The 14,469-nt window shown below is 44.0% G+C and overlaps 1 protein-coding gene across 3 annotated transcripts in view; it reads right to left on the bottom strand.

The window, feature by feature from the left end:
• Positions 1–14,469, bottom strand: part of Spock1 (SPARC (osteonectin), cwcv and kazal like domains proteoglycan 1) — a 504,789-nt gene that overhangs the window by 72,034 nt on the left and 418,286 nt on the right. For all 3 annotated transcript variants that reach the window (XM_026410690.2, XM_026410689.2, XM_026410688.2), the window contains one exon: positions 6,474–6,588. In XM_026410690.2, the coding sequence (XP_026266475.1) occupies positions 6,474–6,588 (115 nt within the window). The remainder of the gene's footprint in view (positions 1–6,473; positions 6,589–14,469) is intronic.

Below are 14,469 nucleotides of genomic sequence, written 5' to 3'. Positions count from 1 at the left end.
AGAGGTGAAACTTTCAGGCAATGACTGAATCTTGAGGGTTCTGTCCTCATCAATACATTAATCCATTTGGTGAATTAATCCACTGATAGTATGCAGTTGGAGGAAGTAGGTTGCTGGAAGTGTGCCCTAGAAGGTCTAATCTTCTCTCAGGCCCCTTCCCTGTCCCTCCTGTGCTTCCTGGACCCCATGAGCTGAGCAGCTTCCCTCTGCTGCGTCCTTCCACCATGATGTTTTGCCTCATCTCTGGCTCAGATCAATGGAGTTCGCCAACCATGGACTGAATCCCCTGAAACTGTGAGTCAAAAATCTTTCCTCCTCTAAGTTGTTCTTGTCAGGTATCATGAGCACAGTGATGCAAACCTGACTAATACAGAGACCTACTACTTTCTAGCACAAACCTCTATCCTCTCCTCAACTCCAATTATGATTCCAGTTCCCCTCTGCCTCAGTTTACTCCTCTTTCTCTTTCTACCTTTAGCTCTCCACAGACTGTTGCTGACAAACAGGCTTCAGAAGGAACAGGAGAACCTGGTGCCCAGAGCTGATTTCACAGAATGGGAAGAACCAGAGATCAAAGCCAACATCACCGCTTACCTCTGAGTCCTGATGAATGAGCTTTTCTTTGATGCAGTTGCGAATTTAATTTTCTAGCTTTTTCTTTTTTCTTTTAAGGTCATGACATTTAGAATAACAAGTCCCTAAAACTTAAATATTCCTTTATATGTTTAATGCCTGACTATAATATAGTACTGAATAATAAGTGACTGAAGTTGAATGGGTATGGAAAGGTTAATAGAAACTGCTTTTAAATTGCAGGTTTGCAAGCCCGAGGCCTTCGTCCTGTTACACAATAGGCATTAAAGAGAAATGTTCTTTCCTGCATGCAAAGATAAATCTCCATTTTTCTAGGTGCCTCTGCAGCAGGATTCTTTCAGGATTTTTCCATTGAGACATTACAGCTAGGAGGAACTCTTTACCCCATCTCTTTTGCATTGCCTCCTATTCCCCATTTAAACACATTTCCCCAACTTCACTTGTGATAAGTAATAGAATTAGACAACCGTCTGTCAACCCAAGACGTTTTTTTTTTTTCTCTCCAGAATCTAGCCCTCAGGTTGAAAACACCATCTGAGGGGGAAAAAAATCATTGTAGATGATTTTTCTCCTATTCCAAATAGCTCTGCTGGAGGCAAGTTGTTATTTCCTTTTTAGCACAGCCTGCTGGGAAAAGGTGCAGTTCTCCTTCCTCCCTGAACAAAAGTGCCCTGCCCTGTGCCTATTTTCTTGCATGTGTCAGTCTAGTAAAGGGAAACCACACTAGTCTTCTCCAGGATTTCTTAGGTTGGTTAGTTGAACCTACATCCCTTCTTGCAAAGCTAGTCTAAGCCAACTGAAGAAAAGAAGAGAACGGTTCTCTCTGTTTCCTCCTCCAGAGACAGAGTGGAGGAGAGGATGGGATAGATTCTACAGAGTACCATTCAAAACCTTGCTGGTTGCAGGAAGACAATGACATTTTCTACTTCTGGTTGACATTAAAAGTTTCAGGCAAGAGATTTCAGGCCCAGGAGAAATTAAATTTAACTTCCACTATATAGACCTTTTAATCATCTTCAGGCTGAGAACTCAGCTGTGACTTGAGGTTGTATATAAAATAGTAGCAACAACTGTGCCTGACCTGGAGACAAATGGCCCAATGTCTGACCCTAGGCAAGTGTCTCTCTCTCTCTCTCTCTCTCTCTCTCTCTCTCTCTCTCTCTCTCTCTCTCTCTCAGCTCTCCAGTGTTCTCTTTTGGTATATGGAGATTGAATAAGGATCACTGGTGGTTAAACTCTGCTACAGATGTAATTTAGTATGGTAAAGCATAAAATGGGGTCATGCTGAGGGAGGGCTGAGGCCCCAGGCATGCAGCCTTCCCAGGTATTTATGGGGATTCTTGAAGCAGCTTTGAGGAACAGAGGGTTCCTCTTGACATGGTATTGTGGAAAACAAATGAAACCCTTCCCAAATTGAAATTCTACTTCTCTGCAAGGTTCTCACCTCAGCCTGGGGAAGCTCCAAATCCCTCCTTAGAAGAGGAGTAACTCATGAGATGGCACCTCCATGGTGCCCAAGAACAAGGCTGCCAAGCTCAGACCAAGAGGGTAATGGTCTGACTTCTGAAAAGTGGGGAGGTGAGGCAGGAGAGGGAGATGCTCAGGTCTAGATAAGTGTTAGTTGACAAATGCACCTTTAGAGCCTCTCATTTTAAGAGACCTCTATTTTTTCTTTCTTAGACTTTTTTTTCACCACTGTAAAGAATCAAGAAACTAGTACCTCTGACTTTCCTCAAGGCCTTTGCTGAGGATAGAAGTGAAAATAGCAGCGATACCCTGGAGCTAAGAAGTAGGGTTCCATCTAAGAAGTAACTTCCTGACCGATCTGGCTCTTGGGTACTAGAAAATACCACTGGGAGAGATTTTTCCTGAAAAACTCAGGCTTAATGTATTCAATACATATAGTTCCATTTTGCCTTTTTTTCCCCTCTTTTTCTCTTACTCCCTCTCTTCTTTCCTTCCTTTCCTTTCCCTTTTTAATTCCTTCCATCCTTCCTTCCTTCTGCTCATCCATGCTGGAGGCTGAACCAAGAGCTTCACACATGCTAAGCATGTGCTCTATTCTGTTTTGTTTAGATAATCATTACTTTATTTTCTAGAGGCTGTACAGGCTTTATAAGATCAAAGTGATAAAGTAATTAAGCAACGTGCCCAAGGTTATAAGGTAATTGAGAAGGGTGATAGGAAAGATTCAGGGGTATTAAAGTATGACCCCACCCACCAACAGCTCTTGGGAAGACATTTCAAAGGAAAGATCCAGAAAAACAAACAAAAATCAACCACTTGGTTTTGACTTAAAAAAAAATTCTGCTGAAACAATAGAGACAAAAGAACTGATTTGCAAGAATTGGGCGTATATTAATTCAGAGGACCAAAGGCTAAAAGAAGCAAAACACTTTGACATGAAGAGCGAGTGAGTTAAACCCTGCCCTCACACACTCTCCACATCCGACTCCAGTACTGGTCAACTTTGGAGCTAGGAGCTGGGAAGATCAGGTAAAGGCAAGTGAATTCACAGGAAAACTTGTGCTCACCATAGTTCTTGCAATCTCTTACCCAATTCTGGGTCCTGGATTGGGAAGAGGATTTCCTGAAAAGCAAGACAAGGGGAGAGGCCCTTTGGTAGTACAGAGGACCTGTGTTTTGCTACCAATCTGAAAACCAGTTAAAGGCAGGACAGGAATGGCTACAGGTAGATCCATGAAGTAAAGTATAAAATGAGGTTATGCTGAGGGAGGGCTGAGGCCCCAGGTATGTCACCTTCCCAGGTATTTATGGGGAATCTTGAAGCAGCTTTGAGACTCCAATCTTTCTTGAGGCCATGGAATCACAGAAGGGCATCCTCAAGCTTTCTGTGCCCTTGAAGGGAGCCATTAATGGGTGTGAAAGAGCTAGTAATCCAAAAGAGGCTGACATAGCAGAAAGAGGACTCTCTGTGATCTTAATGGGCATGGTGTGCTGAGATCATGGCTAAAATGTCCAACATCTCTTACTGGACACTGGTGAGAATAAACACTGGTAGCCAACTAAACAAAAATGTCAAGAACTCAGCATAGGCAGCTAGATGCCAAAGAGTAACAGACACCATCCAGAAAGGTCTCCCACCAATGTCACAGCTCATAAATCTTCACCTCACCCCTACTTCCTGGAGCTCAGATAGAATTCTGAATTAACAGAATCTGCCTACAAGTAGCTCCATGAGTTTTTTCATGACCAGATGGAACTGAGGTTCAAAACAGAGGCAACATTGAAAACAAGAGCAAAAGCACAACTATTGCCACGTTTTTGACTGACATGCATTTGCGAATCTATGAAATATCTTTTCTGCAACAGGCTAGAAACAAGAGAGCTCCTGACACAGTCCAAAGCCACGATGGATGTGTCTCACAGAGGCAGAAACTGTCATGGACAGCCTGCCCACAGCTTTCAGCTTCTGGAAGGGCTACTGACAGGTAAGGGGACTGGGCTTCCTGCTCTGTGCTTCCTCCCGCCTCCCTCCGCCCCACAGCTGACACATCAACAGAAAGCTGCCTTTTATGTCACTTCTGAGCTCTCACTTTCCTCCAGCCCTTCTCTGTTATTCTGACTGCCCAACCTCAGCCCAGCCCTCACTGACTCTCATAAATAACTGTGAGAGCTGTGTGGAAAGAAGGGTCAGATCAAAGGAAAAGGTTGGCCTTTCCTTGATCAAATTTGTCAAGTTAAAATGTTACTAATTTAAAGGTTTCATTTCACATGATGACCCTGGGGATGGTCAATGCCCTCATCGCCATGATATATCCTCATCCTCCAGGGAAACTTGGATCAAATCCATGTGAAATATTGAACATCATTATCTCCTATAGGGGATTCTGCTTTCCTCCATTAGGATACCATTGGACACTGTAGTAAGTTAACTATGGCCATGAAGTTTTACCTTCAACAGGTGCTTTCTGCTTCCCCTCATGCTTATGTGAAAATGCTGCTATAAATTGTAGCCCAGAAATCAGATTTTTAACAAAGAAGGACATTCTCAGAACCCAATGGGAAATAATTATATAGGACCCAAGCAACTGAGGAGGAGATAAAATCTTGGTTGTTTTGGAATAGTGCTGGTATGAGTTAACATTCATTTTTTTCTGATATGATGAAGTTCCTTCTTATTCTTCTGAACTGTCTTTTACTTTTAACTTCATAATCTACACTTTTGCAAATGTCTCGAAACATTTTTAAACAGTAATCTTGTTCTCATGACCTTTCGGAAATCAGGATCAATGCTCTCCCTAAGTCTCTTTATGCTTAATGGCAATGTGCTTATTTACATAGGTTAAATAAGAATCTGTTTTAATTTTTGCAAGTAAATTGGTTGCACAAACAGAGAGAACATGGCAAGGTCATACCTGGTGTGTCCTATTTAAGAGTATATCTCATATAGTCAGGTATGAGGACCAATAGTGAGAAACAAAGGTTGTTCTTCATTTGAGAAACTAAAAATCTCCCCCCTGAAAATGGTCCATCTTAAATTGTTATGGCAAGTGAGGCAACCTTCGCAGATCTGCAGGTCCTTAAGAGCGAGGCCTTCACCCTCATCTATAGATAACTACAAGCAAAAAGCAGAGATGGCCTTTGTGGTTTGCTCCCCAGCTTCAGAAGGAAGAGCAAATAAAAGCAACAAACAAAATGCCTGGAATAGTAGAAGTTACTGAATTTTCCTAAGAAGATTCTTGAGAAATTTCCAGATGGAAAAGTTAATTTTCTGAATACGTAGATACTTATTAACCCCACAGCTTTAGATTTTCTGACCAGATTACAAGGAGGCTTACGTCCATTAACTTTTCTTGCAGCAACCATGAAAAGCAATGAAACCAGCTTTTTGGAAATCAAGAATAACCTTTGGAAATGAGTTGTGGTCCCAGTGCTTTATGATTGATACCATCTTTCACATCCTGAGTTCAACCTCCCAAAGAGCCTTTACACATAATCTTCCTGAAGTTACCACGGACAAATTTAGACTTGAACCCTTTATCTATTTGCCATGGAAAAGACAGCTTATAAAGAAGCAAAGGATGATCCCTCTCACCTGGTTTGGTCTCCTCCATTTCAAATGGTTTCTGTCTTTAGAATACATGAGTGGACACTCACAGGCACACCCACTTACACACAGGCACACATAGAACAGCCAGATATAGCTGAGAAAGTTCAGCTCCACAGAAGGCAAATTCAAGCTTCCTTCTCAGGTCTCATTAAGGAAAGCTTAGAAAAGGGCTGAGGCCGATGGGATGATGTAACTTTCCACATCATGAAAACATGCAAAGAAGTCCAACCTTTCTTGCTCCTCTCAGCCACAAAGGGTAAACAGCAGCCCCTAAGGAGGTATTCTCTTTCATCTGCCCCCTAGCTCTGTGCCGCACTCCAAGAAGAATATATTAATAATGAAATGCTTTATGGGAGAATACTCTCCACTGTTGTGACATCTCTGTGGTTTCTGTTTTGATATTTGGCCTTGAGAAGTTCAAAGGATTTGAGAGATTACAGTTCAAAAAAGACTATAATATAGAATCCAGGGCAGGCCCTGGTCTTAGATACTGAAAAATCTGCCTCGCCCACATCATGCCCAATTTGACCTCCAAAGGAACCCAGTACATATCTTGATCTAAACAGAATTATTTTCAGAGACTCTCAATTCTTCTTTTTCTCTTTAGTGGCAGTTGAAGACAATTCGGTTTAGGGTTGCTGAACAGGCTGGAGGACCTACTTACCAAGTCAGCCCATTTCTCCAGCTTGGGCCCCAACAGCTCTGTTGAATGACAGGTTCCTGGTAGCGGGGACAAGCTGGACCGCACCAGCCTGCCCTGACTGCCCATATCCCCTGCAGGGAGTTCCCCAAGATCCCCACTCACCATTCTTTTCTGCCTTGTGTTTTGGTGGCTCAGGCTCCGGGAGACATGGACAAGGCCCATCACAGAGGCTGGTGAGGCTTTTGCTAGTAGAACAAGCATGGAACTCCAACTTGCACTACAGGAGAGAGAGACAGAGGAGGCCATGAAAATGCAGTCACCAGAAATGCCTGCTCAGTTCCCAGGAAAACAGCCAGTGCCCTTTGTTTCAGGGGAGCAAGACAGAATGAAGTCATCTCGGTTAAAGGTCTGAATTACAGAATACTAAGTAAGAAAAGGACTTTCATGTTTGTTTTTTTTTTTCCAAATGCACAGGATAACTTCTAAAACACCATGTAAGCACTGGAAGGCTTATTTTAATAAATGACAAACTGAACTGTCACTATTTATAAAATAAGATTATTAATATGAAACATTACACCTGCAGAGTCCCATATGGTCCAGGAAGCCCTCCCACCTCAGCACTGAAGGCATCTTCCCCACACTTCCTCCCACATATGGAAGGCTCTGCGTGTAGAACACACCTCACAGCTTGCTCACCCCTCTTGCTGGGGAAGAGTGACAGTCTCTTCTGTAAGTTTGGATATCTGAGGCTTGGCCCCTTCTTCTTGGGACCAATGTGAAATGAATATTTTTGCTTCCGTTGCTTAAAACCTGAGTTTTGATCACTCCCTGGTTGGAGGATGCCTGTGGTTGTCTAACCAACCAGTAACTCAGTTAACTATCATCTACCTAATTCTGGGATTCAATATTAGAATCCCACTAGCTGTATTCTCCTGCCACTCCCCCATCAGCAATAGTCATATTTTGCTTAGTTTCTTCCTGGCTCTTTACTTTTAGGTCTCAACAGATGCAGGAGAGAGGAATGGTATTTATAGTTGCAACACATCCAACCAGGTACCAGCATTTTTATTATTCCCACATTATGGAAGAGGAAATTGAGACTCAGAGAAGTTGAATAACATGTGAAAGGTCATTACCTTCATGAAAAGTCATGTCTGACTGCAAGGCTAAGCCCTCAAGGGTCCCAGGACACTTCTCATCATGTGGCCATCTCAGAGCACAGACATTCCAAGTGTCGTATCCTGGGCGTGGCTAATTAGGCATCTTTGCTATTGGTCTAGATCTGAGCCGCTGGAAAACCTGCTCTTTTTTGCCTGTAAAATTTTCCGGATCAAAAGCCCAGTGTAATCAGTCCTCTGTAAAGTCCCACACCCAACACCATGTGAGTATCTGGTGGAAGTTCAAAGGAAGAAGAGATAGGTGAAATTTACTGAGCACCCACCGTGCATGCAGCTCTTATCAAGTGCCATGGGGGATCTTTTAAAAGAAAGAAAAGAGGAGATACAGTCCTTGCCCTTGGAAAACACAAATGCATAGCTTTGGGGAAAAAGAAAAGGCCACCAGCATTTGCAAAGCAACACACACGAGTGCAGATGAATACTGGCTCCTTGTGAGAGGACTGGCTATTCAGTCAGCATACTGATTACAAACCCCGAAGAGAGTGTTTTAAACCTGTTTCTAATGCACTGGAGGCACTCTGCGTAACTCCAACTGTCACCCATCCAGCCACTGGCTACCCTCGCAGGGAGAGAGTGACAGAGCAAGCCTACAGAGTGCTGGTTTTCTCTTGATGCAAAACCCCATTTCGTACATGCTTGTGAAGTGTCCAGAATGTGCCCCATGGGGTAGCAGGTCTATGGGGACTATATAAAAAGAAGCTAAGGCCCAAGCCTCTAACATCAACAGACTTAGTGATGAAGAAAAAAAGGAGCATGTCCTTCTAAAGCCATGTGGACATGACCATGAGGTGAGACAGAATGTCTGCAGGCACAGAGCACCGAAGAGGCCCATAGGTATGGGTCTGCTACAGACAACCCACATGGATTGCAGGTGAGTGGAGAGGAATGCCACAAGTGACAGGTGAGCCACTAGTGTAAGAAGCTTCTTTTCAGACAGCACAGCATATGTGTCCACGCCTGGGACCAGAGTGAGGACCATAGCAGCTGGCCCCTGTGTTAGCTCTCTGGAATAAACATTTGTCTCAGGCTAGTGGATTTCAAACCATGTTCTCAATGGGATCTCTAATTTAGGGAGAAAATATGTTTTTGTGTATAAATTGATTTTATATGTTAAAATTATTACATTTATTTATCAGAAAGCCTTATCATACTCTTTACTGTAACTGCAGGCTTATATCTATGATAGATGGTAATGCATTTCCCAAATCACCTCTGCACTCCTGGAAGAATCTACGCTTCTGCTCATAGCTCTTTGTCTTTTAGTAGGGAACCTCCCTATTGAAGGCTTGATTTCTCCTTCCCAGGGTACCAGCTCTGACTATGTGACATGCTCTCCTGGGTGGATCGTCAACAGAAGTGATGAAGCCAAGTTTAAGCAGATACTTCAAGAACCACTGTCTAGTTTCATCACCTCACTTGCTCTTTTCCATGTAAGTGATGTGAGCCAGAAAATGATGTTTGCTCTTGCCTAAAACCCAGAAGTCAGAGGACATGGGACAGAGCTAAAGCGAACCCACAGCAATCATGCAACATGGATAGGGAAATAAACTTCTGTCTTAAGCCAGTGATGATTGGGGATCATTTGTTACTGCAGCAGAACTGAGCAAAACCTAGGAAGTGGCTGACTTCCTGCTACATGATGAAATACACTGCATCAGGAAAAGCTTGTGCCACGGTCTTATCCCCAGCATGATATATTACACAGCTAGCTCTGGCACATAATAGATGTTCAGTAAATAGCCTTTTAAATGATAAAGGCAAGAAGGAAGGGTGGCAGTATTCATTCTGCTGCTCTAAATTCCATTTTTCCCACTAGGAGGCTCCCAACCTGCCTCCACAAGGAATGCAGGTGCTACAGATCTGACTTTGCCCTGCTCATCCTGCCCCATCCTTCTTCCACATCTACTCTAAGTCCTCTCTCTGAGCTCCACAGTCAGCTCTCTTGCTCTCAGTCTTCTTGTTCACCTCAGCCTATTGCTGTAGTCAGAGCCTAGTCTACCTGCCTCCAGATTCCCAGACATCTATTCCTGAGGTGACCCTACCTTGACCAGGAGCCCTGTGACTTTAACTTCTCTATCACCTCCTTGGCTGGGCTGCAGCACCCTTTCCCCTGCTCAGCCCCTGACAGCAATCAGTGGATACATCTAGCTCTCTCACTGACTGCCACCGAGAAAACAGTACTTACATGCACCAGCAAAATCCAAGTTTCAAGGGCACAGATCTGTTTTCTATCTTCTGGGACAATATGTAGCATTTAAATGAAGCTCAAAAGGCTATGATTCCATCTCTTTATAAAGTTCAAAACAGGCATTTAGAGATTCAGACATAGTTGTTAAAAACTCCTCTCAAAGGGGGATGACAAATACCATCAAGGCAGGGGTCACTTCCCCAGGAAGGCAACAGGGTGAGGCAGACAGGAGCCCACAGGAAGCAGCACAAAAATGGGCATGTTTGGTTCGGGGACTTTTGCTTTGTTACCAGGCTTGACAACTGCTATAAATAATATAGATATTTTATTCCCCAAATACTTTACAATAAAATCTAAACAAAATACATAGGCTTCTCTGGAGGTGAAAGCAAGCTAGAACCACATCTCTCCTGGGAAACTCATCACGACAAGTGACAGTGCATATGTGAGGGGCCTTCTGGGAACAGTGGAGAGTGCAAATCTCTGAACCTGAGTCCTGAATCATCACTGGGCAGAGGCCTCCGGCATCTCACAAATGTTTCCTTCCTCCAGCTCACGTCCCATCCTCTTAGTCACCTTCTCAGTCATTTACCATTCTCCTTTTTCTCCCAGGCACCTGCTTCTGCTAGAGCAGAACAGACACAGAAACCAAAAGTGTTCCCCATTCCAGCTTTATCCAATGGGCTTCCTGCCAAGTGGTCCGTACAATGAGTGGGACCTTAACAGCAAATAGAGGCATCCAACTCCCTCTCCCATGCTGCATGTCATACATCCCCAGCTGGAGAGAATGCACAGACCTGGCTAGACCTTGCAAACATGTGCCCTGGTCTGCACACACACAGAAACCCAAAGCAGGTATGCTGCACTGTGAGTACAGGCCTGCCAAGACAACAAGAACCAAGAGGAAAAGAGGCAGCCGTGGTAGCTTTCCAATGCAGCAATCTCGTTCTCTGCTAGATACAGGTGCACGATCCAAGAGAGGCCGGGCTCCCATCGATCAAGACAGATACAGCTTTGAATGTGTATGATTTTTATTTGTCAATTGTCCAGCTCTCCATATAGCTGGAACAATTACAAATAGAGGCCTAAATAATCCTTCCTGGAAAAGAGATGGCTGGGAACAGAAAATAAGAGAATAGAAGGATTTTCCTAGGGAGACGCAAGGAGGGAGAAATTAGCACCACCCAAGCCACAGGGACATCACTGGCTCCCTCCTGAGTTGAAGACCAAATGACAGGGATTCAGCATCTTCCCTCTTACACTGTGCTCAAAACAGGAGCTGAAACTTGTAAAATAAGGGATGATGATTGCTTTGCATAAGAACTTGCTCAGACAGCCTTTGTGTCCCGCCTCTACATCTACCCTGGGGTAGGGAGGCTCCAGGCACAGTCGGAACATGCAGAGCTCCCAGGCACTGATGGCGAGCCACCCATCACACATGTACAGCCTAGAGTTTGAAAACCAAGAACCAGACTAAAAACAATGACCTTCTTGGGGGTAATAAGGATATATCCAGGAAGACAGATTGCCATCAGTGGCCACTGTTGCCCTCTGGGGAGGGTCTTTCCTCCAGCCCTGGCCAACACCAGCAATGGAACTGAGGGGAGGAATGGCTCCTGCTCTGCAGCAAAGCCCCTGCTCACCCACCTAAAGGTGCAACTTGCTGCCTGTTAGGAGTTTGATGTGCGTCCTTCACAAAAGACACCTGTGAGTTCCACCCAGTAGTAACTCGGAACGGGCCCTCATTTGACAATAAGGTCTTAACAGAGGTAACCAACCTAAAATGGGCTTGTTAGGGTAAGCCCTGCTCCAATATTACTGGTGTCCTTGGATACAGAAACAAATCCTCGAGTTAGGTAGGCACTAGCAAGGAGCAGAGGAATGCATGGCAAGGTCACAGGTTTAAGTTAGTTTTCTTTAAGTTGCTGCCAAGGCAGATAAATAAATCAGATGTAGTAGATAATCTGTAGAAAAAAATACCAGTTCACAAACCTTGAGGATAAACAAATAAAAGTAAAAGAGGTAATGGCCAGGGTGGGAAAGACCTCTAGAAAGAAGGATTGATAGGACTCTTAATAGGATCCATAAAGGTCAAAATAAAACTGGGAGTTATGGCCCCCAGTGTCCCCTACTGTCTCAGAAGCGGGTATTATTCCGTGGCTCAGATATAGTAAGGTAATCTCTGACTGACTACTGGCCCCAAAGCCCACATTAACATGGGATTTACTTATAGATGAAGCCCCCCTAAATAGGATGGCCACCATGACAGTTAAGGAGAGGACCAACCAAGGTCAAAAAAACTCCACCGCCCGACGTGAAGGAGGAGTTGAACACCGGATTGGCAAAGAGTGCAGAAGGTGGCCCCCAGCTCCGTTGTCGGAACACAAGAACCGAGATTTGGAGTTTCAGGTCCCCAGTCTTCTGTGGCATCCAGAGAGGGAAGGTGCTGTAAGGAGACAGCCATCTATAAACCAAGGGACACCTGGCGCCACCAGGAGCAAAGAGAGAGGCAACAGATTCTCCCTCACCACCCTCAGAAGGAACCAGACATGATTCAGTTCTCTGATTTCAGACTTCGGGCCTCCAGGAGGGTGAGGCCATAAATCTCCATTGTTTACACCACCCGGTTTGCAGTACTTTGTTGTCTCAGCCCTGGCAAACCAATATACTTTCCATCCAGATTTTTAAAGAGATAGACTCAAAGGAATGGAAATGCTTTATCTTCGGTTTAAAAACCATAGATCTTTGTGCAAGATGGTTCAGGTGTACTGGCCAGAAAAAAAAAAAAATAACAAAAACCCTGGAGCGGCACTCTCAGGATGGGAGGTGGTTGGACCTAGAGAACTTGGCCATAGTTGGATTGGTGGTCACTCATGCCCAGAAAATAGGACATACAAAACATTCAAGCATTTATGTTGATTTTATGATAAGGCAGTTAAGTAAATAATTAGTACTAACTCTTTAAAGGAGGAGAGTGAGAAACTGAGAAATAAGTTAAGGGCTTTGAAACATGTACTGGCACCCCATACCCAGACTGACAACTCCAAGACTTCAGACCTTTGACCTACTAGAACATAGAAACAGAGAGCCGTAGACTTCACGAACAGGCAGAAATATTCAAAATACTGACCTACTTAAAAATAAAGGTGCTAGCAGATTTCCCAACCAATCTCTGCTTCTGTTTTGTGTAACACACAAATACGTTGGAATGAGTGAATGTTTTCTTGCAAATGGCCCGTAAATCTTTCTCTTCAATGATTTGTAAAGCAAAACTAATAACTTCTCTCTGGTTCGTTGCTCACGCAGGTCTTGACTGAGTACATTTCTCCACCACACCACACTCCTCACTTTGCCTCGCCTGTTTGGGTATTATTTTTAACATTTTATTTAAATTGCTTTCTCCACTGTATTTCATCAACCTATCATCTATTTTTAAACCAGACTGTTGACAGTGCAGAGTTGACAATTTTGTTCACAGTTGATGAATTCTGATTTGTTTTTATTCGGCCAAAATCATGTCACAGGAGAGGGGGGAAGTAATTCCCAGGCTTTGCTGGCTTTAATATTTGGGTGTGAATTGAGAGGCTGCCGACAGCAGGGCTCGGATGTTCCCTTCTCCTCTCTCCTCTTTAGCCACATGGGTTTCTTTGCTCTCTCTCAAGTGTTGTCAGAACCTTCCACTTCAGGGCCTTCGCATTTCCCTTTGCTTAGACCAACCCCTTCCCCCAGAGAGTAGCACAGCTCACTTTATTCTGTTCTCTGCTCAGATGTTGCCTTGCCAGAAGATTTTATTACCCCATGTACAAGACCAGCTCCCTCACCACTCTTCTCTATTTCTCTTTTTCTTTCATTAGCACCTGCCATATCAAGTTCATCGGAACCACCTTTGTCCTACTGGTTCAGGGTTGGGACTAGCAGGTGCTCTGTGACAATTTGGTGAATGCACCAAAGCATGCGCGCGCATGCACACACACACACACACACACACATACACACATGAATACTCATTTGGGCTTTGAGTGATACCAAGGACCTCTCCCTTGTTTCTCTGCATGGTTCCTTTCAGATGATCTCTGAGTCACTCAAGCCCAAGGCAGAGACAGGTGGTTGCTCTTCCATCAGCCAGGGACCATGGTAGCTGAACTGATGGTTGACCTGCGTGTGACCCATCGCTGAGTCTTGTATGCATGAGCTCCCCCTCCTCATTCACACACTCATGAGTTAAGAGTTCCAAAAGAAGTCAGAACTTTAACCTTTAAAACCAAGCTGATAAGACTGAAATCAAGGAAAAAGCCCTTTTTATATAAAAAGAATGCCAGCCAAATAAATTTAGAAGGAAGACCAGAATTAGAAAATCACCATTGCCAATGCCCTGTGTAATAACTGCATCAGGAAAAGGTCATTTCATGTTTGCAAAAAAAGAAAGAAAGAAAAAAATGGGGTAAAAATGGTTGGGGAGCAAGACATTCACATAGACTCAGTGCCCCACAGAATACTTGATGACTACAGAGAGGAGAATGCACATTTCCAATAAAACATATGGCAGTCACCCCTTAAGAAAGGGATCTAGGGACCAAGTTAGTGCCACTGTAGGGCAACTGGTATGTGCTTCCTGATGTGCCACAAAATTACATGCTGGCACTTAGGAAGAGCTGGTGCCAAAAATGCCGCCGCTGAGACCACTCAGGAAGAAACAGACAAACTCAAATTGAGGATGCTTTGTAAGATGACTGCCTGGACTCCCTCTAAAAAGAAAACAATAAAACAACTACAAACATGGGGTAGGGGT

This window comes from Urocitellus parryii, chromosome 1 (assembly GCF_045843805.1).
Source record: "Urocitellus parryii isolate mUroPar1 chromosome 1, mUroPar1.hap1, whole genome shotgun sequence".
Classification (NCBI taxonomy): domain Eukaryota; kingdom Metazoa; phylum Chordata; class Mammalia; order Rodentia; family Sciuridae; genus Urocitellus; species Urocitellus parryii.
The sequence above is the reverse complement of the archived record's forward strand: the minus strand, read 5'-3'. Positions and strand labels throughout refer to the sequence as shown.